Source organism: Neolamprologus multifasciatus, chromosome 15 (genome assembly GCF_963576455.1).
Source record: "Neolamprologus multifasciatus chromosome 15, fNeoMul1.2, whole genome shotgun sequence".
NCBI classification, from domain to species: Eukaryota; Metazoa; Chordata; class Actinopteri; order Cichliformes; family Cichlidae; genus Neolamprologus; species Neolamprologus multifasciatus.
Window position 1 is genome coordinate 13,557,268 of NC_140453.1, and position 26,486 is coordinate 13,583,753.

Consider the following 26,486-nt stretch of genomic DNA (forward strand, 5'->3'; position numbering starts at 1 on the left):
TACGATTATATCAAACTAGCGTGTGTGTTTTTAAAAGCTCTAAGTAGACAAGCAACTTCTTTTGGTATATTTCCATACCAAAGAGTGTGGCTTTATTTTGTTTTTGAAGGCATTTAATGTTAAGACTTGCTGAAGTGCTTGCTATCCTCGCTCTTTCAAATAAGAGGAACTTATTGCTGAAAGCGCATTAGAGCAGTTGTTGTTGTTGTTTTATTTTATTTTTTTTATTTAATGTACAGTGTATTTGAATGTGTGCGTGCGTTACAAGATCAAATCTCAACAATGCAGCATGACAGAGATAAAAAAAAAGAAGAAGGTGAATGACCAAACCACAGAAGGAGCACAGCCCATGCTCGAAACTCTATGGAAACATCTTTTTTATATGATGTATTTTTACATTTTTACACACAATTTCTCTCAGGATGATGAACTGTTCTCAGGGAATTAACCAAAAAAGTGTATTTTATTCTTTTGGGAATCATCCACTGACTTTCTCAACAAACTCTGTTAAGCAATGACGAAGAAACATATGTAACCGATTGATGTACTTTTAGCAACTACCTCTTGAGTTATACATAGCTGTGCATTTCTTTTTGTTTGTATATACATAATTTTATTTTATTTCTTTTTTTTTTTTTTTTTTTGATGACCTCAACTTTAGATCTCTGTTATACTGAGGTGTTGTGCAAGACGTTCCCTAATGTTGCCACAGACTTCCTGGTCTTCCTTCCCAGTTTTAATGAGTTTTTCTATTACTGCAAAAGTTTTTTTTTTGTTTACAGCAAAAGGCTACCTCATAAACGCTGTTCCTCCACAAACTCCTTACCTCCTCCCAAGTCCTCTACCTCCTCCATGCAGTTTTTTTTTTCTTTGTTAAAATGCCACTTGTCGCACTAGAGTCACACAGCATTTTCGGCAAATCAGCCCTAGCGGCACATCACTTGTGACTCCAAATATATTATCCTACAATCAAAGCCCTTTTCTTGACGCCTTTACACATGTCGTCCGATTGGGCATTTTGTCTCACGCATCCAGGGTGAAGTTTTTCTGCCAGATCTGTGTGCAAACAGCCAGAGAGTTTACCTCAGTTTGTTGGACTGGCTATAGAGGTGTTTAATAGCAAAATATATTTCACTGTCTCTGTAAAAACCCCATCAACTGTTGTTTTTTTTGTTTGGTTGTATTTCGTCATAACCATTTTGGAAACCACTTGATGATTGTTTTAAGAAGGAAAAGGATTGTACTCAAACAAGGAGTGCCTAGTTTTCTTTTTGTGTACGTTTGACCTAAAACCAAATAGATAACACCTTATTTTGGGGCTTCACAGAAATGAGGTCATGGCTTTGGTTAGCCATTTTTACAGCCCAATCAGAAGTTGTGTGTTATCATGTCCTTTTTGCAAATTGCTTTTTTGGTATAGAGCGGCGGGTAACAGTTAAGATAAAAAATTGTAGATTTTTTTTTTTGGTAATGGTGAAATTTCATTTATGACAAGGAAAAAAAATGTTTGTTTTCTGTACCTAACCCTTGAGGGTTTAAGACTGATGTTTCAAATAACTGCAGTATTATAGTTCATACTCATCTGAGGGAATCACTATGTTGCAGTGGGCCTACATAGTTATTATCAAAATGCATAACCCTGGAATAATATAGTGATATTATTGTTGTTATTAGCTTTGTGTTTTCTTCCAATCAATGTAACTACTGATTATTCTCTTGTGTACTGTTCAGTATTTGACACAGCCAACAAACCCTTTTCTATGAGAGGCAAATCTTGCTGCGGCAGTAATAATCAAATGGCTGTTTGAAGGTTTGTCAAGGCTGTATTGAGAAAAACAATTTGTTAAGTGGTATAATAAACCCTCTTCCATTTTAAATCATGTGAACATTTAAACAAAAGCAAGAAAGGCTTCCATGCAATCATCAAAAACACTAGACAGTTAGTACCTGGAAGGTGCTTAGTTTGAGTAACATGGTTTTATCAGATGCAGTTTTATACCACAGAGGAAAGTGAAAACCATAATAAAGAAATTTTGTAATAAATCTGACAGATCCCATTATAATTTGAATGTAAATCCATCTCAAAGTTGCCCAAGTGTGCCCCACAGTGGCGGAAGTAAATAACACAAATGTCACATGAGTAGCATGTGTCCTTAATGGCTTGTGCAGAAGGCTAATATGGTGATAACAAAGATTGACATGTTAAATAAGGATTCTGGGAGCTAAAGGAAAAATTGTTGCCTTAAATCTTTATGGTTACATTTTTTTTTTTTGCCTTAAGTCAAAACAACTCTGTGGAGACTTCAGTTCAAGTAGCCTATAGTAAAAATTGGACTGCTTTACTGTGAAAACTATGAATCTCAAAGTTTTGTTTATCATTCTTGAGAATCCCTAATTTGCTGAGAGCTGTCTAGCTTGCTCAATGAAAGAATAACAAGATCACGTTTGTCCCTTCAATATCTAGTTGTAGCTAGCAAAAAAACCCAATCCTCCTAGCCCAGGGTTAGAGCCAAAGGCTAACTGGGAGTGGCCAAGCACAGACTAAAATGTGCCTACCCCTCTGTCCACTTTGCAAAATTAATAGTGAAACCAGTTAGGTTAACACTATTTTGTGTGTGGAGCGGGCATAGAAAAGCCTATTTCTTAAAATGCCTAACATCTGCTTTCAGCTTTAAGGTACTATACTTTCAAACTAACCCAAATGACTTTTACAGGGGTTTATTAGCTTTTTCCCTTCTTTATTGGAATGTGAAGTTAAAAATTACACAATTTGGAGATTTAATGGCACCTTGCTGCTAATTCAGAACAGAATAGGCCAAGCTAATTCAGTATAATTGAAGAAAAAGTAAAGAGTGATGATATGATAAAATGACTTAAAAGAGACCTCCTTTTACTCACATGGCTATAAGATCGATCTGAAAACCAAGAAGTTTATAGCCTAAACTGCTCCATTAAATCCATACAGCCTAGGCTGCAAGGTGAATTATTATTAATAATGCATCAGAAGTCACTGAAGAAATATTGGATGTATGCCATGATCCTAGGCAGGGAAACCTCAGCAGAAACCTCTTCTCGTATGGAGGTTACTGATGACAGAATGAAGTTCACATACCTCATGCTGCCTTTGAAGGCTGCTCTGTGCTTTGCCTTGAGAGGAGAAACAATGTGCTGTAGGGGAAGATATCATTAATAATGTTTTTTTTTTTTTTTACTGAACTGTATCATGTCATACTGACAGATTGAACCACTCAAGGACCTATGAATTCAACCAAGGCAGTTTAATGTAGTTGTACTGATAGCTAATGTAACATTACACATATCTGTTTGTGCTTTTTCATTTTACATCGTGGCCAGGGGAGTCTCTGTGCTCTTTTCTCTGGAGCAACCTAGAGAGCCGTGCACTGATAGCTTTATGAATGGGGAAAAAAATATTTTATGCGCATATCACTCATTATTGTAGCCCCAATATACTGTAAGTGTACTGCCTTTTTTTATTTTTATTTCTGTGAATCTTGGATTGGATTTTTAAATATGTCTTAAATGTTTCACTTGATTTGAAAATAAACATATTATATTGGCATTAAAATATGTATAATTTTTACTTGATACTGTGGTGATTTAATGTTTGAATATTCTTATATGTAAAATCCACACTTACACAGTGAATGAGCTGTGGCGAAAAAGGTAAGTTTGTCATACACATACTTTAAAATATATATAAAATATTTAAATATTCTAACGTAATTATGTTTTCAATTATTTTATGCAAAAGCAGGCTTTGCCTCACAGCTCCACCACATCTTTACAAAATCCAGCTGTTTTTCACCCACAGAGAGCTCAGCACCAGGAATATACTAATTGGGTAACTGAGCTACAAACATGGAAAACACAGCCATTTCATTATGTACACCTGTTTAACTGCTCAGTAATGCAAACATCCAATCAGCCAGTCACATGGCAGTGCCTCAGTGCTTTTAGGCATGTAGATGACATGTCAAGATGACCTGCTGAAGTTCAAACTTTTGAATGGCATCACATCAGAAGGGGGATGAATGTAGATTTAAGTATTTCAGAAAGTGTTGAATTCTACCTGAGAATTTTCCACACAACCATGCCCAGGGCTTACAGAGAATGGTCTGACAAAGAGAAAATATCCAGTGAATGTCACTTCTCTGGGTGAAAATGTCATGTTGATGCCCGATTATGACACAGTAGCTCAAAAATCACTCATTACAACATGTTGAACCTTGAAGCAGATGGGCTACAGCAGTAGAGGAGCACACCAGGTGCTTGTCCTGTCAGTTAGAAACAGGAAACTGACGCTCACTAAAATTAGACAATAGAAGATTAGAAAAACATTTCCTGGACTGATGGGCCTCAATTTCCACTGCGATAATTAGATGATAGGCCAAACTTTAGGTGTAGACAACATGAAAGTCGTGATACATCCTATCTTGTAAACCAGCCAGTGGTGTGATGGTGTGGGGGATACTTTTTGGGGCCCTTAGTACAACATGAATATTGTTTAAACACCATAACCTACATACATAACCTAAACCTGACATCTTCTGATGGCTACTACCAGTTGGATAACGTGCCATTTCAGAAAGCTCAAATGACCTCAGACTAGTTTCTTGAACATGATATAAATAACTTAAATGGCCTCCAGAGGCACCAGTTAGTCCAGTAGAGCTGGCGATGTGGGGGATTCACAACATGAATGTTCAGCCAACAAATCTATAGCAACTGTGTGATGCTGTCATGTCAACATGGATAAAAAAATTAAGGAGTGTTTTCAGGACCTTGTTGGACCTATGGTATGAAGATTTAAGATTTAATACCTAATGGTGTACCTAATGAAGTGGTTGATGATAGTATATTTGGCTAGGCTGATAAGTAAACCCACGTGAAGGTAACAGCTGTGTTCATTAGAAAAAACAAGAACAGAGCAGAATCTGCTACTTTTAAAGCCTGATCCAATTTAAGTATTCCATATCAGGATACCTCTGATTGTACTTCCCTTATTTTTGATCTTTGTATGTTAAAGGAAAATTTTCAACCGGATATGTATTAAACAGCAAATGTAATATTATTACGATCAAGTCAACCGTCAGCTAGCTTACTGAGAGAACTGATAGCTTCTCAATCCCAACTAGTAGTTCGTGCTTCGGGAAAATCTCTGTAGACTTTAAACATTGGTTCTAAAATAATTACTAGACAAATGTATTTAATTTTGAAAGCTGACATTTCCACTGCTTGCCTTTGCCACGGTCCCTCAGTTCTCTCCACGCTGTCTCACTTTTTTCTCTCTCTCTCCTCCTTAGTGTTTATGTTTCTTCTCCGCTGTGTGTGGTTGGATTTTACCTGTGTTCAGGGGCGGGACTCATTCAGGCTTCACGCGCCCGGAAGTGATCCAGGCACTTGTTCCTGATAAGCTCGTTACCACCTCTTCTTAAGGTAGTGCTTCAGTCTTCTTTGAAATGTTGAATTAACTTGGTTAGTAAAGTCTGGCTGCTTGATTTCATGTGAATTACTTACCCAGTGTTTCCATCTGCACAGTATTCCCAAGTGTATTGTTCGTTTGGTGTGTGGTGAGCTGAAACTTGAGTTTTTTCGAGAATATTTCTGAATAATAATCTGTGGAGTTCCCTGCCTTGTCGAACTTCCTTAACAGCGGCTTTGTGTTTGGATTCTGGCTGTCTGCAAATACACCTGTTGAACTTTTTAAGTCAGAGTCCTGCATTGTTTTCTACAGTCATGCAGGACCGGATGGCTGTTGTCTACATCGGCTCACTCTCATACCCGATACCGAACGTTGCAAGTCAGTGTTTTTATATTGTATGGTGTGAGGATTCATGTGCTTTTGTGCTGAGGTGTTTTTTTTTATCTCTGTTCTCAAACTGCTTTTCTGTCAGGAGCTCAGTCTGGGTAGAGTTTTTCTTCTTCTCCTCTTTCGTCATGTATTGTGTATTTCATTGTTTTTCTTACCATCCTACCTCTCTCTGACCTGTCTTCCAAATGGAGATCTTTGTGTAATGTATGTATGGTCGGAAGGGGTCCCATTTCACTGCAGGTAACATGTACATGTAACATTGCAAGTGAAAATTAAAGGCATAATCAACCAATCATTGCTTTGCGTCCATCCTGCCAATTTTAAACCAGACCAAAACATTAGTTTACTTTAGATGATATGGGTGAATGCTAGAGAAAATGAGTGACAACATAAAAGATACAAGCAGCCACACTGCTGAATACTATGTAGCTAAACATAATCCAGGGTAAGCTGGTCTCCAGTAAGGTTATAGAGAAATAAAAAGTGGTTATGAGGCCAAAGCATTTTAAAAGTAAACAATCTTTCTATATCTCCATAAGTTAAGTTAATGAAATACAGTGTAGTGTGTAATAATATGTATGTCTCCAAAAATTCTGAAAACCATTTAGGTCTTTTTAATGCAGGATGATGAAATGAATAAATGCCCACGATCTACAAATCAGAGGTTAGCTGCTTTTGGATTGTTTTGTAAATCGAAAATCTTAGGTTTTGGATTAAAAAGCTGGATGGATGACAGTATGTCATGGCTATTTTGTCTTAACTTTTCACATTAGAATAGAATAGAGACAGCAGTATAAAAATAGCATAAACACAGCATAAAATCAAAATAGGAATCCAAACTTGAGATGCAAACCAAAGATTTCAAGTGTTAGATCAATAGAAACCAAAGGGAACCCTGGGAACTGTGACCAACAATGTACAATAGATAGACTGGCTATCCATTTAGAGGAGGGGAATAGAAAATAAGATGACATGCTCAATAACCTAGCTAGATATTCTACAGTTATAGCACATGATACAGTAAAGAGGAGAAATTAATAATGCACAATAAGGTTTGGGGTGGACCAGAGGTTAACACTGTTATCTCACAGCAAGAAGATCCTGGGGTTGAATCCACTGGGCTGCAACCAAGCATTTGCAGCAATGAGTCTTTTACAATCGCTGTAGAGGAATTCTGGCACACTCTTCTTTGGCGGAATTGTTTTAAGTCAGCCACATTACAGGGTTTCTCAGCATAAATGGCCTGTTCAAGGTCATGTGAAAACAACAGGATTCAGAGGTCGCCTTTGTGTTTGGATCGTTGTCCTGCTGCATAACCTGAGTCTGCTTGAAGCTTCAGGATACAAACATTTTCTCTCAAGGATTTTCTGGTAGAGGACAGAATTCATGGTTCCATCAATTACTGCCAAGTCGCCCAGGGTCCGATGCAGCAAAGCAGCTCCAGACCATCACATTACCTCCACCATGTTTAATTGCAGTTTATGAAATAGTGTGATACTTTTACATGAATGTAATAGGACTCAAACCATCCAAAAAGTTAAACTTTTGTCTCCTCAGTCCTCAGACTATTTCCCCCCAAATCTTGTGGATCATCAAGATGCTTTTTGGCAGTTGTGAAATGAGCCTTTGTGTTGGTTTTGGTCAGCATGGTTTTCTCCTTAGAGATCTCCCTTCGATGCTATTTTTGCCTAGTCTTCCTTACTGTTAACTCATGAACATGGTCCTTCGCTAAGGAAAGGGAGGTCTGTAGTTCTTTAGATGTCGTTCTGAGTTCTTTTGTGACCATCTGGCTGAGTCGTTGATCTGCTCTTGGAGTGATTTTAGGTGTGGCTAGTGAAATTGAAATCAACTTTTCAAAAGAATGTGTTAATCACAGTTAACTCATGATATAACAACAAAACAAAATTTAAATGTAAAAACTGCATTATATATTTAATTTTGTTATAATGATGTCAAATATTCAAACAACTAAGAAATCAGGAAGAGTGCAAATGCCTTTTCACAGCACTCTAGGTTAGTCTAACTGATGGGTTTGAATGGATGTCTATGTGTTAGCCTGGTGACCTGTCCAGAGGATACTGTGCATCTCACCTTATAATCGTTGGGATAGGCTCCAGCCTTAGCGTGATCCTGAACTGTATATATGGACAATGGATGGTCTGGAAATAATTAATAATAATAATAATAAATATAATAATGATAATAAAAGTCAACAGGAGTTGAGGATAATTAATTGGTAGTGAAAGAACATATTATATGCACCTCTTAAAAGCGAGTTCCTGCACTGCTTGTGTGCTCTTACAAGCTTTTTTCCCCCATCCACTTTCTTACTTCCTAAAATTTTTGACCTTGAATAAAGTCACTCGTTTATAGTTCTTCCCTTATCTGACAGGAGAAACATTTAAGAGCCATAAATCACAGATTGCACAAGCACTGAAAGTGAGGGTCAGTGATGACAAAGTTTTATGTGAAAGAAAATGAGTTTCTTTATTCTACCAGTTCACCTAGGCCTCCACAAGGGGGCAACCCAGCGCTGCTGTATCCTTGTTCCCCCTCAGGCCTGAAGGACAGCCAAAGCAGATTAATCACCTCAACACATCTGACTCACCAAAGAGACTGGTGTTTCTTCACAGCCCTCTCTCTATTCTGCTGCTCTTCTTTAATGGTCTCGCGCCTTGCTTTTTTATAACCATCCGTCTCATTCGCTTTCTCTCTACTAAGCACATCCAGGCTTGAGGGGGTCCATTAATGAATTGTCTTTGTTTACAGTTTCTCTTTGTTACCACCATCATTTTCCTACACAGCTCCCCTTTTTCAAACACTATCTCTAGAGATGGCTTTGTCAAGGTCAGCTATTTTTATGGCGTGCGATACTGGAGGTATCACGGCAAGGCGATGATAAGACGAAGAAGAAGCCAGGGGAGCAAGGATAGAGCGAACCAAAGGATAAATACTGCTGGGCCTTTGCTGCAGACACTATAGCGAATGTTTTCAGGATGTCAGATGCAGTATGCAGGTCGAAGAGAGGAGAAGAGTACATATCTTGTCTGTCTTTCTCTCTATTCCTCATTCTTAAACTGCATGTTGACCTTTGTAGTACTGCCTCCAGGCTGTATGCTTTAACCTTTCCAGTTAGAGGGGGCTACTACATTGGGAATACAAGATAAATCACAACTGCTGTCTGTTAATGCAACAGACAACAATACACACTTGCACGCAGGCACTGTTGAAGCCTTTGTCCCTTTTCACAAAGTCCTCCTTGTCCCTACACACACATACACACACACATACCACACACAGCTGGTAATTCCTCCATGAAGATGTTCACAGCATCAGTGCTCTGGACTATTACATCTACAAGCACACCCTAAATTATTCATCCTTTATTAAAATGCACTATGAGCAATGATAGCTATGAGTGTGTTTTTTGGGTATTCTTTTTACTGAGTAAAACACAGGGGTCATTAGAAGTCATTTCTGGTCAATTTTGTATGATCAACCATGCTCCAGAGAAAGACAAAAAAAAAAGAAAAGAAAAAAAAAATCCCATTTACTTTCTGTGCATTGGGAATTCATGTTGAAAGAGATCAAAGGGGACAGACAAGAGATGAGAGAATCGACATCTTCTCGTCTCCATTTGGCTCCCTATGAGAGGAGGAAAATTACTTTAAAGCCGCTGCCTTGATGAAAGAAAAAGACGTTATGCCTGATGTATTCCTCCAGAGGTGGAATCAACAGTATGAATTACTCAAAGGCAGAGAAAAAGAGGGGGGAGTTTGGGGGGACATTTGTCTGAGAGAACCTAATGGGGGATTTTGGAGAGGAATGAAAGTACTATTTGACAGCAGCGAACAAAACATGATTCCCCCGTCAGGAGATGTGACTGGTTCAACACTCGACACTGTTATTTCCGGGTGCGTGCATAAAAATGCAGCAGATGTCATCAGATAGAGAGCTCATTTGCAGTATCAATCTAGGGATTTTATCAGACCGAGCGCCATCAACGCATCCATCACAAAGTGTGATTTGGTGGTACATTCAGCCACAGCTCCCCTCTGCCCCCACACCACATTCCCCAACCCCCCCGTTTTTTCCTGTAGAAGAGGTCACGAAGAGGAAGTAACCTCCAAACGTCCCATTAGTTTCTCTCACCCTTTCTCGAGCAGGCAACCAGCACTGTCATTTTTCTGACAGAGCTGTCAAAGCATCTAGCCCACCATCCCAGTTACAGATAAAGCAAATAGAAATGAAAACATTGTCAGGGAAAAGACTCATGGGGTAACAGAGATGCCAGGAGCAGGGTGAATCACTTAGCAAGCTGTGCTCCTCCATTCTGCAGCTGCCACCCACCGCAACACATCTGCCACTGGGAAAAAAACACTCAGATAGAAAACCGCATCCAAACGAATTGCTACATGACACAAAAGATCACTTCTTTAAATTGAAATTCATTTGGAGTCAAAACGGGGTTCATCCCCCCAGGGCGCACGTGTGTGACTGCAGAAACCCACACACAGGTGGCAAAAGTGGAGACTACATACAAACACACACTTTCTCACAAAGAAAATACACTTTTTTTTTTTTTAAGGCAAGAGCATTCTTTGTGTGAGGCTAGTGGGTCTTCCAGCTCGCTGCCCAGGTGCTGTCTCTGGGCAGACACATGCCACTGGCTGGTCTTAATGCACATCAAATATCACTTTTCTACCAACAACGCCTGCCCAACTCTAGCTGCTGCAATTCCCCTTTTATTACGTTTCCCAGGATTTCATATTGTACATGCTGAACTCCACAGAAAGGAGTCAAAGCTCATTTCTAGACCTGAAATGGAATCATTCACTGCAGACCAAATATTGCAACAAAAATTGCCACTAGCTTTGTTGATATGAGTCACATGGTAACAAATCATTAAATTACTTACACAGATGGAGAACGAGGGATGATTTGACATCGGGGGAAAGGGAAATAAAACGATGTGAAATGATTGATTTTTTGGATATATTTTTTCACATGAGAGCAGCATTAAACGTTGATTCATTTTTACTTTAAACATTCGCACAAAGACCCTATTGTTGGAGCTTTGTGAGGCAGACGCAGCGGCACTTGGAGCTCAGTGCAAACATGTTTAGCACTTTCACCAACATTTTATCTTCACTCATAAGCACTCAACACAAAGTACAGCCAAGACTCATGAGGATGCTTTTAGTTTTGCAGGTATTTGGTCTTTAAAGTAGGTCAGAGCTCTACCCAGTAGTGTGGAGAAATGAAAAGTAAAGTATATACAAAAGTCTGGAGTGACGCATAAATGTGGTGCCAAATATTATGGAAATCCATGGAACATGCACTCACCAGACACTTGATCAGTTAACCCAACTAGTACCAAGTTGATTCCCCTTTTGTTTTCAGAACTGCTTTAATGCTTTGTGCAGATTCTACAAGGTGCTGGAAATTTTCCTCAGATATTTTGGGCAGTATTGATGTGTTAGCATCACACAGTTGCAGCAGATTTGTCGGCTGCACATCAATGATGCAAATCTCCTGTTCCACCGCATCCCAAAGGTGCTTTGCTGGCTTGAGATCTGGAGACTGTCGATGGCATTTGAGTACAGCGAACTGATTGTCAAACCAGTTTAAGATTATTTGAGCTCTGGGACATGGTGCATTATCTTGCTGGAAGCAATCATGAGAAAATGGGCACACTGTGGCCATAAAGGGATGGACATGGTCAGCAACAATGCCCAAGTAGACTGTGGTGTTTAAACAATGTTCGGGATATACTAAAGGGACCAAAGTCTGTCAAGAAAATATCTCCCATTAGACCAACAGCAGCCTAAACAATTGATACAAGGCAGAATGGATCGATGCTTTAAGGTTGTTTACTCATCAGACGAGGCAACATTTTTCCAGTCTTCTATTGTCCAATTCTGGTGAATTGTAGCCTCCGTTTCCTGTTCTTAGCTGACAGGATTGGCCCCCAGTGTGGTCTTCGACATTCAGAGATGCATACCTTGATTATAATGAGTGGTTGCCTTCCTATGAGGTTGAAGCAGTCTCGCCATTCCTCCCTGACCAACAAAGCATTTTACACCCACAGAAGTGCCACTCGCTATTTTCTCTTTTTCAGACTATTCTCCGTAAAACCTAGAGGTGGTTATGTGGGAAAATCCCAGTAGATCAGCAGTTTCGGAAATACTCAGCTCATCTGGCAACAACAACCATGTCACATTCAGAGTTACTAAAATCTAATTTATTCCCTATTCTAATGGTTGATTTGAACTTTAGCAGGTCATCATGAGTATGTGCACATTCCTAAATGTATTAAACTGCTGCCATATGATGGGCTGGTTAGATAGTTGCATTAGCAAGCAGTGACCGGTGAGTGTATATCATAACCACAAATGTTAAACCTGTGGTGGCACTCGAGGAAAAAAAATCATCTGGGAGCCATGATGAGGAGTCCATATTTACAGACGAACCATGTAACAGTTGATGAGATATTTAAATCTGGACCGACTAGGCTGTCTGACAACACTACCACCCCTGGAGCCGCTCTCTAATTAGCTAATAAAACTATGAATGCATTACTACTGCATTACCCTAGTGAAAACTTCTTTAGAAAAATCTCATTTTAACATGATGCAATGCTATTTTTGGCTCGTACCATTGCACACAGTTGCCTAATGCACCCATGCTCAGTGTAAACAATATATTTAATTATCTCTCTGACAGAGGGCATATTCCGAACTTCTTGTTGCCCCACGCCCACCATATGTAATAACATTACACGTACATGTGCTGCTAGTTAAAAAAAAAAAAAAAAAAATCAATGTAGATTTTTAATGATTCCTAATCTGGGATCCTGAATTAAAAATCACTTGGAAATGAGGTGAAGAATATTCCCTACCTTAAAAAACCTTCATTGGCAGGCTCTGTTAGCTCATAATATCTGCACGACAAACCAAAGTCACATTCAGAAAGCAATTTTCTGTTCACAATGCAATCTTGGCCATTAATTGGCTAATGAACAAGATGTTATTCAAGGATACCTTTCCAATGAGCACTTAGGAAAAGGAGGAAAGGACTTAATATGATGGAATAAGTGTGACAGACTAAATGGTTCGTGCTGAACGCATTGATGCATGCTCTGACCTTCCCTGTCAATCTGGAGGGCAGACAGGGTGGCCATTTATGTTGTTATGGTAGAGCTCAGGCTGCAGAAACAGTTTTCATCATTACCCCCCCCCCCAAAAAAAAAAACACAAAAAAAAAAAAAAAACACAAAAAAACCTTGTCTGAAATCCAGAGCGGCCTCACTGTCCACTGCTGCCTGTGGGAAGGAAATAACAATAAACAATAAAAAAAACAGAGTGTGTGCAGTGGAACATTCCTGGGCTATTTTGTTAGACTGTGCAGCCTCCTCATAAGGTGGAGATATTTTAGAAACTAGTAGTCAGAGAAAATTGTAAACAGACAGGCGGATGCAGTAATAGCTGGTGAGCAAGCTGGAAAAATAATTGGTTAAGCCTTCCTACAGTCCTCGCTTTGATTTGATTTGATTACATAAATCAACCCTTTTCGTATTTTATATTCAGATGTTTTATAACAATACAAGGCATGGCTAGATACACACTGGGCTAGATGGCATCTGGTTCACTTAGCATATCCTGTTGATTCCTCATTTGGGTGGAAAAGAACCGCAAAGTCTGAGTAAAGCTAAGAGGCAAATCTACAATTATGACCATTTTTAATGACATTATTTGTAAAACCTTGCATGGATGTCAAATTCCACGAGCACACATCAGTTTCCCACAGCAATGTTCCCAAACTATTCAACCACTTGAGCTCACACTGCTAGATTTAGCCGTGTGTAGAAAAAAAAAAAGAAAAAAAAATGACAAGCCACACTGGTAGATAGCTGACAAGTTAAAGGAGCATGTCTTCCCTGTCATTTCTCATAAAAGCGTAGATGCGGTTGTTTTAAAGAAGTCATTAAATATAGGGGAGCCACTCGTGTACAACACAGGTGTGTGGGCGTATTTGATTTTTTCTTTTCATTTTTTTGTCTTTGAAATCATCCCTGGAATATCAGATCAGATGATTAACCGAATAGTGTAGGAAGACAGGGGCACTGGTGGAGTAACCTATCAGATATGCTTGTCATTTCACAACACGGAACAGAGTTAACAGACACAGAAGTGTTGTGGGGCCAAATGTGATGTGTCGCTTGGCGAAGAGAACACGCATCTGGAGACAATTAGTGGATAAATGATTCGCTCGGCCAACGAGTTATCCTCGAAAATTGCGCCCCAAGGTTGATCAAGTCCCTTTTAGGCACCGTGAGTGAAGCAACACCTGGCATTTGAGCAGAAGTGAGAGATTTACTATGTAGCACACGAGTGTCTCAAAGCTCTAATTATGCCAACATCAGAATTACTGCAAATGCACAGTTTTATACATTCAAAAGCTGCCCATCAGTGAGGGTCCCCTTTGACTGAGGTCATTTTTGCCTGTTAGTGAGTCCTAAAAGTAATATTTTCTGAAAGCACTGAAAAATATCCAACAGTGCCGTGAGATTATTTCAACCAGTTTCAAAATGCAAATGGACTCATTTCAATATTTTTTTCACCTTCTGGTGCAGGAATATGCATTAATAAATCAAACTTACTGATACCAACACGAAATATTAACAAACCCTTGGAACGAATTGGAAACATGGCCATACTGAGACTGAGAATGTCATTCACGCAGTGGCAGATTATTTATAGAGCAATCAATCAATCAATCAATCAGGCCAACTCAATCAGGCTTGTAGCAGATTTACCAGTATGGATCCATACTGATAAGCTGCAAGGATTTGCAGGGAGGGGGGGAAAAAAGCTATAGTCAGTGTGAGGTAATTTAGAAACAGTCATTCCACATTATACTGCATGTCCACCAGACTGCAAAGAAAAGTGGAATTTTCAACTGTAAAACGCCTCGGTTAGTGTACACATCCAAGAGATCAATATCAAGCTTGTTTGTTTATGTTAAAGAAATTACTGCAGGGTATTTTTTCCTTTGCCTCTTCAAGATCAATATCTGTGTTACTTTTGGCTGTAAATATTTCCCCTAGTTTTAAAATAATACTTTTAGGACTTGATTCTGGTAAAAGAAAAACAAAACAAACAAAAATAAAACAACTCATAATAAAAATAACAATTTGGCTGTATATTGGTGCTACACAACCACAGTTATGAACACCTTCTAGATGCAGAGCATTTGCATGTTTTACTACGTTGTTCATGGTGACTCATCATGGTGACTACCCAACGCTCACTGACAGCAGAACGGTTGCATTTTCTGGTTTTATTGTTTCTTACCTGCCAAAATCCACTACATCGTCTCCAGATAGTATATACAGCTGGCCCCGTGAGACTGGCAAGACAAAAGACTGAATCTCTGAAAGATGAGAATGATGAACCCTACACAGCAGAGTTTGAAGCCCCATAGCCACCAGTTGTCAGAGTTTGAGGGCTGAGTTGGTATCTGCTACATATTTTGTCCACAGAAGGGGCTACCATGATACAAAGTACTACAAAACTTTTTGTTCTTGTACAAAAACAAACATTTTTGTAGAAATCCTGCATTTTAAACAACAACTGATACAGAGTGAAAACTGCAGACTGTGCGCAAGGACCGACATGGATAAGGACTCTGACAGTATACATTTCTTGTAGAGGCTTTGAACATAATAATAGGCATGGCAGAAAGTTCTTTACAATGGCAGAACTTTGGCACGAGAAAGGCATTATAGAAGAAAACGATGGATATTTGACAAAGTCGGCATAGATGGTTCTCAAAACTAAATATCACTTTTATACATCAGTTCATAACAAACCATTTGGCACTGACTACTGTTCCCTTTGTTGGTGTAAGATTAGTGTTTGTTCAAATTATCTGAGAGAAACTCAAGTCACCGAGGAGAGGGGACCGATTGGGTCACACACACATGGAGATAAGACGAAAGGGTATTGACATCAACAGAAAAACTACATCTGGTGTAAGTGTCACAATAGTTTTCCCTTCTGCACAGTTGTCAAGTGTGTCAGATGAGAGAGTGTGTGTGTCAGTGTGTGTCAGTGTGTGTGTGTGTGTGCATACATTTTTTTTCATTAGTTTGTTTTGTGTGTATGCGTATGTTTAAGTCCACTTCTACTGTGGACTAGTCAAATGTTGTGTCATAAAATTGCTCGGCTCTTCTGTCATTTTACATATATTACCAACCAAACCCGTAAGTCCTTCGATTACATCTCCCTTCAAAAAGTGAATGTCACAGTGAGGTGACACTGCTCAGGTATCTATATTTCCACAGGAAACATCTGTCTACATAAGCAAGTGGGTTCGAAAGGAATCCTGTTTGTTTCTTTGTATTTTTTTTTTTAAATTTTTGTTCCCCCCCCCCTGCTAAACTTAGTCTGTAACTAAGCCAGCATTAATTCAACCCTGTCTCCCCACTCGTGGTTTTTACTGAGGGGTGTAGTCCAGGTGTATTCAGTGTTCATGCCATGGTTTCCTTTCCTGGGAGTCTCCTGTCGTTAAACGTGTGCATGTTAATAACCTCCTCTGTCTTAACGATGACAGGTGGCTGAGGCTTTTGTTTGAGACGGCGTTGGCACTTTAGAGACACGCGCAGCTCGTCCATCATGGCACTGCAGAATGATCGCTGCGAGAAGGAAATAGAAAAGAAGAAGGAAAAAAAAAAGTTCAACCCATTCTTGAGATATACAGTCATACTGGATCATTTGTTCTTACTGTCTAAAAGAGAGGGAAAGGTATTTGCATTAGGAGGCGGGCAGAGTGGTTTTGGCACAATGAAACCGCTGGCTTTTAGCCAGGAGACTTGAGCGTAAACCTGGTGTGGCAAAACGCTGATAGACCCAGTGCACATTTACATGCATTTATTTACATGGGCGACAGAGGTTAGTTAACTTTAAAGTGCAGCTGCAGGTCATTTTAACAGCTTGCACAAATGACCTACAGCGTTGTTTAATGAGGGAGGGCTGGTGATGGTCTTTGTGCCGCATATTCTCTTTTAACCAGTGTCTTCTTAATGGTAGCATGGGGTCCTTTCTGAGTATCTCCAAGGTATTGTTGTTGTTTTTTATTTTCCACTCATGTTTTTGTAATGGACCTGTCCATTACATTTCAGTATTCTTGGGTAATTGCCAGTGTCCTTTTTTCACCACCAGGTGGCACCATCACTGGGATATTCTAAATTTAGTGACTTTAATTCTACCAGAATCAGTCGATTTCTACATAAATTCAATTTCACTGTTTTACCATGCGCATCCTCTCACCTTAATATATTGTGTAACATGAAAATACTTTTTTATATGCTGTACAATACGTTTCCTTTCTGCGCTTTTTCTTACTTGTGGTTCCAAAAGTACAGCAGGAGGTCGGAACCTTCAGATGTAAAACCAGCTTTCAGTTTGAGTTCAAAGTCACACAGCCTTTTTACACGATTAAAAAAACAGGTCCTCCTTGATAAAGCTTATAGGTGGGTTGGGTCAGGTGACCCTCGCATTAGTTATGCTGCTGCAGACCCCAGGCTGCTCTTCCATCATCTACTGAACTCCTCCTTTCACTTTAACTCCCATGCATATAGATGACAACTGTGTGTGATCAAACTGTGTGTCTTTTGCCCTAGTAGTTTCCCCGCTCTCCTCTCTGTCTCTGTATCCTTCGCCATCTGTCATCTGGCTTCAAATTTTGGATCTGGGTTACTAACCACCAACCGGACAATTGTTATTATTGGTTGTTTCTCATTGTTCATCTTTTCTCTTTTTTTCCTTCCCACTGTCACCACATACCTCAAAGGGGATTGCTGGGCTTCTCTACATTATTTTAAGCTTGAAAAAATTAGCCAAACTGAACAGTTTCTCCTCTTTCTTTTGTATTTATTGGCTTTACGTTGGTTTTACGACAAGCATATGTATGAACGGTACTGCGCAAAAGTCTCAAGCTGCCCATCATTTCTTCAAAGTTTGCTACGAAAATGGGAAATAGGTGCGGTGATTTATTGAAAAATGTGAAAGTCAATATTTGGTATGATCACCGTTATTCTTCACACAGCCTGAACTCTCTTAGGCAAGCTGTTTTGTAATTTCTTTATGCAGTCTTCATGTACAGCCTCTTAAAGGACATTCTTTTTCACTGTGTAGACTGTTATTGTTCTCTCTCTACCTACTGATGTCTGAACCAAAAATTTCAAATTTGTATTCATCACTCTGTAAGACCCGTTGCCACTGATTTTCAGTCACATTTGTGTGTAATTTGGCAAACCTCAACCTTTTCTCCTTGTTTTTCTTCTTTAAGAATGGCTTCTTGACAGCTGCCCATTTACTGTGACCATTTCTGATGAGGATTTAGTGCCACATACATCTCTTAGGTACTGGTGTAGATTTTGTCCTGTTTCCTTTGGACCTTCCTTTGATATGCCAAGTTTTCAGCTAACAGTTCTTTGGGAATAACCTCGTGGTGCAAAAATACTATTTTTATGCCTGTCAGACTGTGTTACGTTTTGTATTTTTCATAATTTCAACTATAGAAATGCCAAAGTGCCTAACGATGCAATTTAAATTTGGTTCTTTGCTAAGTTATCTGTTATATGTAGACACAACACTGGTTAGGTGCCTCTTTTCTGCTTGTAGGATTCATAAGTCAGTGTTAAGTGAAAAAGCAACCACTGTCGAAAGAAAAACTTGAAAGACCTTCAGAAAGCCCAGAGTGCTGTTGTTCAAGATTACTTGGAAGCCACATGAAAGTCTGGCTTCTTAGAAGCAAACTATATAAAATAAGGGGGAACTCATGACTGTTGCACAGTACTGTAACATAATTTGTAAGGATATAAATAAATAATAAAAAAGGATCTTGTGGTACTATTCTGGAAAAACAAAGGTCAACGTGTTCAGTTTTATTTTATGTGTACATGCGATAAAATAAACCATTGAGTCAGTTGATATCGTGTAACTGCGCAACAGAACATGAAGCATCTATTCATCTGCTTTTTCGACAGAATATTTTGGGAAAACAAGGCTTCATTTAAAGGGTTTGATATGTCCTAGATTCCCCCTTTAAATCGTCACTGTCACACAAACGTCTAAATAGTGTTTCACAGCCATTTGCACCCTGCCAAGAACGGGATTCTGGGAGAAAACATTAAACACTTGTAATTTGGCATGAAGTGAAAAACCTAAAGAGACAGCATAAAGGACAAAGCGTCCACTTCGGCAGATTAAATCCAAATATACTGCTACCCACTTTAAAACATCACAGTCTTATGCAACTTGTGTAATGTGAGCTTCTGTTGTCCCTGCATTATGTATGTGGTGTAAAATCCTATAAAATGTCAATATGCCCGGGCACCAACTTTGCCAAGTCAAATTCTCATACATTCCTTTTCTGATTATGCAAAATGTAATTCAAATTCAAAGAGTGTAGGGAGGGGAGAAGATAAAAAGAGGAGGGGGGCATTAAAGTATGAAGCTATTATTTTTCTGTTTGTGTATTGTGGTAGGTGTGTGAGATGGATATCTGTAGGTGGCTTAGGGTGTGTTTTTTTTTTGCAACATTTTTTACATATATTTGTCTGCCATATGAATGAAATATTTTCTAGAGTCTGAAGGGAAGACTGATTACAAAAGCAGACAGGCAAGAAGGATAACAGAAAATAAATTTTGAAAAAACAATGAGAAGGAGGGTTTAAAAAAAAAGAGAGAGAAAAAAACTCGTGATGTTAGGGTGTGAGGACTCTGGCAGGGAGTAAAAAAAAAGGAGAGGCTTGCTGTCAGCATGCAAATTACTAGCACCTTGTCAGCCTAGAGACTTTGGCATTTGCAAATTATCTGAATATTGTGACCCAGTCCTTGCAGCTCTTGATTAATGATAGCTAAGGATGTGCTGTGAAACTTTTGCAGCCCTTAAAAAAAGCAAAGAAGAACTAATTACTGTTGCAATAAAGTAACACGCTGCTGCGCTGTGCTAATTCTATAGACGTAAATAATTAACAGACGCTATCAAGAGGACTCTCACAATTATTGGGAAACATCACTGCACGAGTTAAAGTGCACTAAAATACATACTCCACACTGTGCGATGAATCATGTGCGCTCAGTACGAAATAGAGCACAAACAGAACAGCCTGAAAAATATTCAGAAAACGTAACCAGGGGGATAAAGAAGCTGTGGATACAGTGCACTCTATGTATACATGGGGAATTAAAATAGATGTCATCTCGTGCGACTATTTGTATAATACTATTATGCTGGTGTTTGTGATGAAGGAGCTGCTGTAATTGTTAATTTATTGAAATGATGATTCAATATAATATATGACTAGAAAAACAACAAACAAGTGAAACATTTTCCCCTGTTTAAAATCAGCAAGAAAATTATCCATGCATAGACAGAAGTTAGCTTCGGAAAATGCTGCTTGGTTTAGCAAATATTGACTGCTAAAAACTCACAACAGGTTAAAGCACTGGGGGATTCTGTTTCCAAACCACAGGTATATAGCCATTATGAAGAGTGAAAAGCAATTTAAGCAGCAAATTGTTAAAATAAAAACAAGCTTGGTCTGTAAAAATGCACTTCAGGGCTATAAGACAAATTTTCATTTCACTTTCATTTGATGTCTCTTGGGTTTGGTGTCTTGTTTTTACAGTTTGATTCCTAAAAGAGAGGTAGACCGCTTTTGAATTTTGGTTTTGTATTTTTCTTCATTTTTTCTTTATATTTAGATTCTCAGGTTTTAGTTTCCTATCTACTTCTGTTCGTGGTTATTATTTGGGTCGTATTTAATTCTGAGTCACTGTGTATTCCTGCCTCCCTTGTGTTTCTGTATGTGTTACCTCCTGTTTTTAATTCGTTAATCTTTTGTCTCATGTGCTCTAGTTTTCAGTTTTACTTCCTTTTAAGTGTTAGTCATGTTAGTTGTCCTCAGCTCTGTTTTCACCCGTTCCCCATTTCTATTCTTCTGGTGTATGTTGATATTATCTGAGCCTCCCTCTGTTCGTTTTTGCGTCACCCCTCATGCTTGTGCGTTTCCTTGGCTCTGTGTTCCATGAGATTTGGATCTTCTTCTCTTTCTTTGTGAATTACCAGCATTAAGACTGTGTTTTGAGATCACTTATGACTCCGAGTCCTTCATTTAGATCCCCATCCTGCCTGCCACACAGCCATACCTTGACACAAACACGCTACAGCAGAAGCCTAAAATCTCTTCTCTAATAGCGCCTGTACCTTTTCCAGCTGGGCGTTCTGCTTAGACTTGTAAAGGACCTCCCCCACAGCCACAAACACTGACAGCACAAGTCCCGCAGCCAGCACGATGAAGATCCCACCGATGTTCTGTACTCCCAGAGCGCTGGCCTCTTTGCTCTCCTCCTCGGGACACCCGTTGCCTCTCCACCACTTCTCCTTCATCATGTGCAGCTTGCCTTCCTCTTGCAGCTGCAGAATAGCTATCGTGATCTTGTCTCTGTATGGAGATCCTGCGAATGCAAAAAGCGTATCGTGAAACTGGGAAACACAGATAATACTCATGTGCCTAGGATCGTCATTGTTGTGTTAGTGGGTGTAAGAAACACATTCAGGCTTGCATGTGATCATATAACCTGTCATGTTATTGTTAGCCGCTTAGAGAGAGTTTTTTTGTAAGTCCTTCTTCAAATCTCACTAATCCCCCATATTCACAGAGCTATTCCAAAATTCTCACTCCTCTCTGCAGTGTGTTTATTATAATGCACAGGGAGTTGGCAACAATAACTTGGCTTGGGGAAGCAGAGCTGCTGTCGATTCTCACAATTTAGCTGCTGTTTGCACACGCTTTCATATGACAGAAATAGTCCCGATGAACAGAGGAGCCCAGTGAGGGGTACATATGTGTTTGGGATTATATGTGTATATTGATGATAGGGTTTCTGCATTGCTGTTTTTTTTGATGCATGTTGAGCAAACTCAAATCCACAGAAAGTGGGAAGGCGCCAGAATTAGCGACGAGGCATTAAGGCGCAGCGGGCGCTGGCCTGATCAAAGCGGGAATAATCGTCGCAGGGTAGCCGAGTGGGGTCATGTTCCTCTCCCATCCACAGCGTGTGCGACACAACACACGGCTGGGTTGATCCAGGAGCAGCGCACACACACTTTGCTTCAACCGGCCAAGAAAGATTAATTCTTACTGTGAGCGTTCATGTTTCATGTTTTTCACTGCTTTAAGAGCTTGTTAGTGTATTTATGCGATTATGGGACTCATGCATAATGAAGCCTGGGTGCACATATTCATTTCAGGCATTTGGCTCGTGTGCAAATTAAGAGTGACTTAAAAGAAACAAAAGAAATGTTAAAAAAAAAAAAATAATAATAATTCAAGGATAATAGAAATGGTTTTAAAAAGGAAGAGAACATTTCGTGCCAGAACTCCAAAGGAAACGAACGGAGTCAGGCTCCAGGTAACAAGTACCATCATGCTGTTTGTTGATCTCATACAGTTTTGCCTGTCAGCCCCGTTAGTTGAGTCTTCCTCTGTCTCATCTATCATTAATCTAATGCCATCCATCATCCTTTCATCTCCAAATCTCTGTGTTTAGACTAACAAAAGAGACATTACTAGAAAACTGAAAATTACACAATGCCACTGACTTTGGAGCAGCATCTGTTTTTTTTTTCTTCTCTTATTTTGTAACCTCGTGTTTTTCTCCCCGTGCTGAGCGTATGAGTACACTGACATGATAAACCAGAGCAGACTTGCAACACACGGTATATTTCGTGCATTTCGTACAGTTGATATGCAAAGCGCGTAAAGCACAGCCCCTTAGATGCAATTGACTATGTATGTGGGAAACATATGCCTGCTTCATTTGAAAAATCAGAGATCTCTCTAGTATCTGGGTCCCCTGATTCAGGCTCCTCTCATATTTCAAATGATTAATGATGGCTTAACAAAACAGGCCTTGGATAAATGCTAATAGGATGGGTCCTTAGAGAGGAGGATATGGAGAGCGGGGCCTGGGCGAATGGGAAAAGCGCCGTGCTTGACACACTGTGCATACACAACTACCTGACAGATGTTCAACACCAGAGATCATCCATCACTCCTACACTGTCTGGCCTCAAGTATTAATGCGATCACAGTTTAAGTCGATAGCAGTGGATGAAGCATTTGTGATTTGGGAAACCATCTAGCACTAAAAGGTTAAAATGTTATTATGTCTTGCTCTGCTTTATTGCTGTAAAAGCCCTATAGGGAATAAGCTGCTAAACATTGTTCAGGAGGCCAAAAGGTATGAGCCGGTGGCTAACATGATAGCTGAAGAGCTCACATGGTTTTGAAAAAGGACACAAGGAGAGGGCCACCATCAAAAATAATAATAAAAAAGAAAATACAAATTTTTATATTCTGCCAAAATTACTTCTGAACTAATAAAGTCATCGAGATTCCGATCTCAAGATCTTTTTGCAGGGCATAATCGGCTTTATTTCTTTAATACTGAGCAAATAATACAAGGATTAGACAGAAAGAAGAAAGTGGGAAGTAATATTCTTCAGAGTGAATATTTATCTCTATATAAATGTAGAACCATTTATTGCTGAATTAAAGTGGTGTGTTCCTATTTTATATATCTATCCATCTGTCTATCTATCTGTCTATCTATATATGATATATAAAATATAAAGTATACTACTGTGTGAATAAAAAAGAAAAAAGAAGTGATCCATGCTCCAGTCTCTATGTGTCCATTTCAAGGACATCAGTCTAAGTACTTCAGCACTTAGGGAGCCACAGTGGGCCTATATTTCACAGCAGCCCCTCAGCTTTGTTATAGCCACGGCAATCACGGCATCCCTGCAGATTCATAACCGCCCCATACTCATCAGCGGCAGCCCGGTCCAGATGCGGATGGCCAAAATTAATCCTCCGTATTTTGATGGCCTTCATATCATTCATGATAAATGTGACCATTACAGCTGGTAGCAGTGTTCTCCGTGGCCTCGTCAGGACCACTCTAACCTCTGTGACACTTGAATGGGAACCATCAACAGCTTTCAGTCAGGGTCCTTGGGAACGCTAGAGCTGTGAGCTGTGCATTGATTAACCCTGGCAAACAATGCTTTTAATGCACCAAACCTCTTATGATTGTACTTGTTTTTGTGATACTTTTAGCTCATCTGCCTCATTCCTGGATAATGATGGTATAAAATGTCAGAATACAAAATTTTTGATGGGAGCTGGGTCAAAGCGGCTTCTGAAAACAAGCTCCTAGAGTTTGTTTTATACTCTCTGAAGTGCTTTTTAGTTGTGGTTTAGTGCTGAAATTAATGCCGGTGTCAAGTAAGTCAAAGGGAATTGCACTGAACCGATACTCACAGTGTTGCCTTACGTGAACATAAAATAAAATGAAAACAGACCATTAAAAGTATTTGTGAAGAGAGTTTGATACACGATTCCTGCCTCTGAAACAATCTTGTGAGAAAATCACCATGAATAGAAAGATCTTGCCGAAGCAGTGAGCCATTTTAACCTCATCCATAAACTCAACCTTCTAGGCATTTCACTTTTCATTAAGCTACACCTTTTACACCTCACTGTGTCTAACCATTATACCCGTGACCTCGCTGATAAAGATCAACCTTTCCCTTTTCAAAGCTTTCCATCATTCCCACAACACACCTTAATGCGTCACACAGTATCTGCAGTATCTGCAAACTTAATCCGAGTGGCTTATAACACAGAGGGATGCAGAGGTCGTTTACCCATAGGTGTTCCCACGCCGTAGGCTCTGGAATCTATGAGGCCTCCAATCTGCGTGAGGTTGCAGTTGCGCTGGGTGACAAACTCAATGGTAGTGGACTCCATGAGGAAGGCATAATCTGAGGTAAGGACACGCTGGATGCCTTCCTCCACGTTCTTTACCATCACAGATTGCCTCCTGCTGTTCATAAACTCCCACATCTTGTCATAGGTAGAGATTTTTGTCTTCTGCAAGTAACCAGAGAGTGGGATCTGAATGAGACTCCAAGAAGTATTAGGAGAAAATATCATATCATCGTTTGCACAGTGTTTGGGACCTATTATGTTCATTTTCAGCTGCACATTTTTTCTTATTCCTAGACTATAATAGCTTTGCATGACTCACAGTTCAAAAATAAACCCTATTTATTTTCTTCTGAGGCTTTGAGGAGCTGCTAAGTTCTTATGGTCCTCCCCCTTTACGGCCACCTTCTGTTTAAGGTTTTTATTGGCTTCCCGTCACAAACAGAAGACTGCAAATTGATGAGGCTGCTGTGCTCGAAGCCGGGTGCCTGAAATGACCATCAAGAGTATCTCTTCTCTGAGACATTACGCATGTCCAAGATAAAAAAAAAAACCCTGTCTGTAGCAAAGCATGAACCTTGAGCTTTTTAGCTGTTTGTGTACAATTTTGGCCATGTTACAGTGATCATCCAACACTGTCACAGAAACTCAGGAAAAGCATCATAGGTCCATTTTAATGTCTGAAAAACGATATGATGAAATGATGATATTAATATTTCTATGATGAAAAGAACTCAAAGTTTAAATCCTGGCGATTTAGATGAGCCATAAATACGACTTTTCTTTTGTTATAAATCAAGCTCTGTTTTTTATAGCTTGTATTTTTCATTCTCACATTATATAAGTACCTTTCAGAGTGTTTTTTTTTTTAATGGTGGAGGCTCTTCATGCTAAATTGAAATTGCCTAGCTTTGCACAAATGATTCACTGGAGGCAATTCATATAATCTGGTTTATGTTTAATTTATTGTTACCAGACACTTCCTAATGCTGCTGCATCAGGCGCTTTCAACTAGGGAATTACTGTATGTTTTTTTGCTGTGAAACAGTCACATCTTTTTGATGAATGTTGCATTTATAATTTAAAACAGATATATGTACAACATGGGCACAAGGACTGGGCCAACTACATGTTACCTACTGCAATGGCTCAGCCTTGGAAACCCATGTCAAGAAGCTCCTGGTACACAGTTTCTGTACTGATGTTATTGCCACAGGAGGTATGGAGCTCTGCCATTACTGAGTCAGCAGGGTGTTGGCAACTTTTAAGCACTATGCGTCTTTGCACTCTGCGAGCTGTAACTTTATGTGGTCTAACACTTTGTGGCTGAGTTGCTGTGGTTCCAGAGTGCTTCCACTTTGCAATAATGCCACTTACAGTTGAATGCTGAATGTCTAGGAGAAAAGAAATTTCACAAAGGCTTCTAAAGGTGACATCCTATTACACTGCCACAGTTGAATTCAGTGACCTCCGGACCATTCTGTCACAAATGTTTGCAACGACAAACTGTATGGCTAGGAAAGTGATTTTCCTGCATTTTCACCAGCAAATCAGTTATAAATGTGGCACTACTTCTTAGGAAGATAATAAACTCTACTGTTCTCTGCAATTGCAACCCATGCATGATGTTTGCAGGTGCAATATTCAGTGGATTACTTTGACTACTTTTAAAAAAATGGCTGCACTTTCAACACCAGTTGCTCTTCTGCATTTTTCTGACAAATTAACTGCACATGGAGTGTTTGCTATTTGCACAGCAAACACAGGTGTTGGAAAATCAACCAGGAGAGAAATCTTAAAAGG

The 26,486-nt window shown here is 39.4% G+C and overlaps 1 protein-coding gene across 1 annotated transcript in view; it reads right to left on the bottom strand.

The window, feature by feature from the left end:
* Positions 1 to 611: 611 nt before the first annotated feature.
* Positions 612 to 26,486, bottom strand: part of LOC146501744 (glutamate receptor ionotropic, kainate 2-like) — a 77,267-nt gene continuing 51,392 nt past the window's right edge. The window contains 3 exon segments of the mRNA XM_085132510.1: positions 612 to 16,532; positions 21,113 to 21,363; positions 24,623 to 24,848. Of these exon segments, the coding sequence (XP_084988636.1) occupies positions 16,368 to 16,532; positions 21,113 to 21,363; positions 24,623 to 24,848 (642 nt within the window). The 3' untranslated portion in view covers positions 612 to 16,367.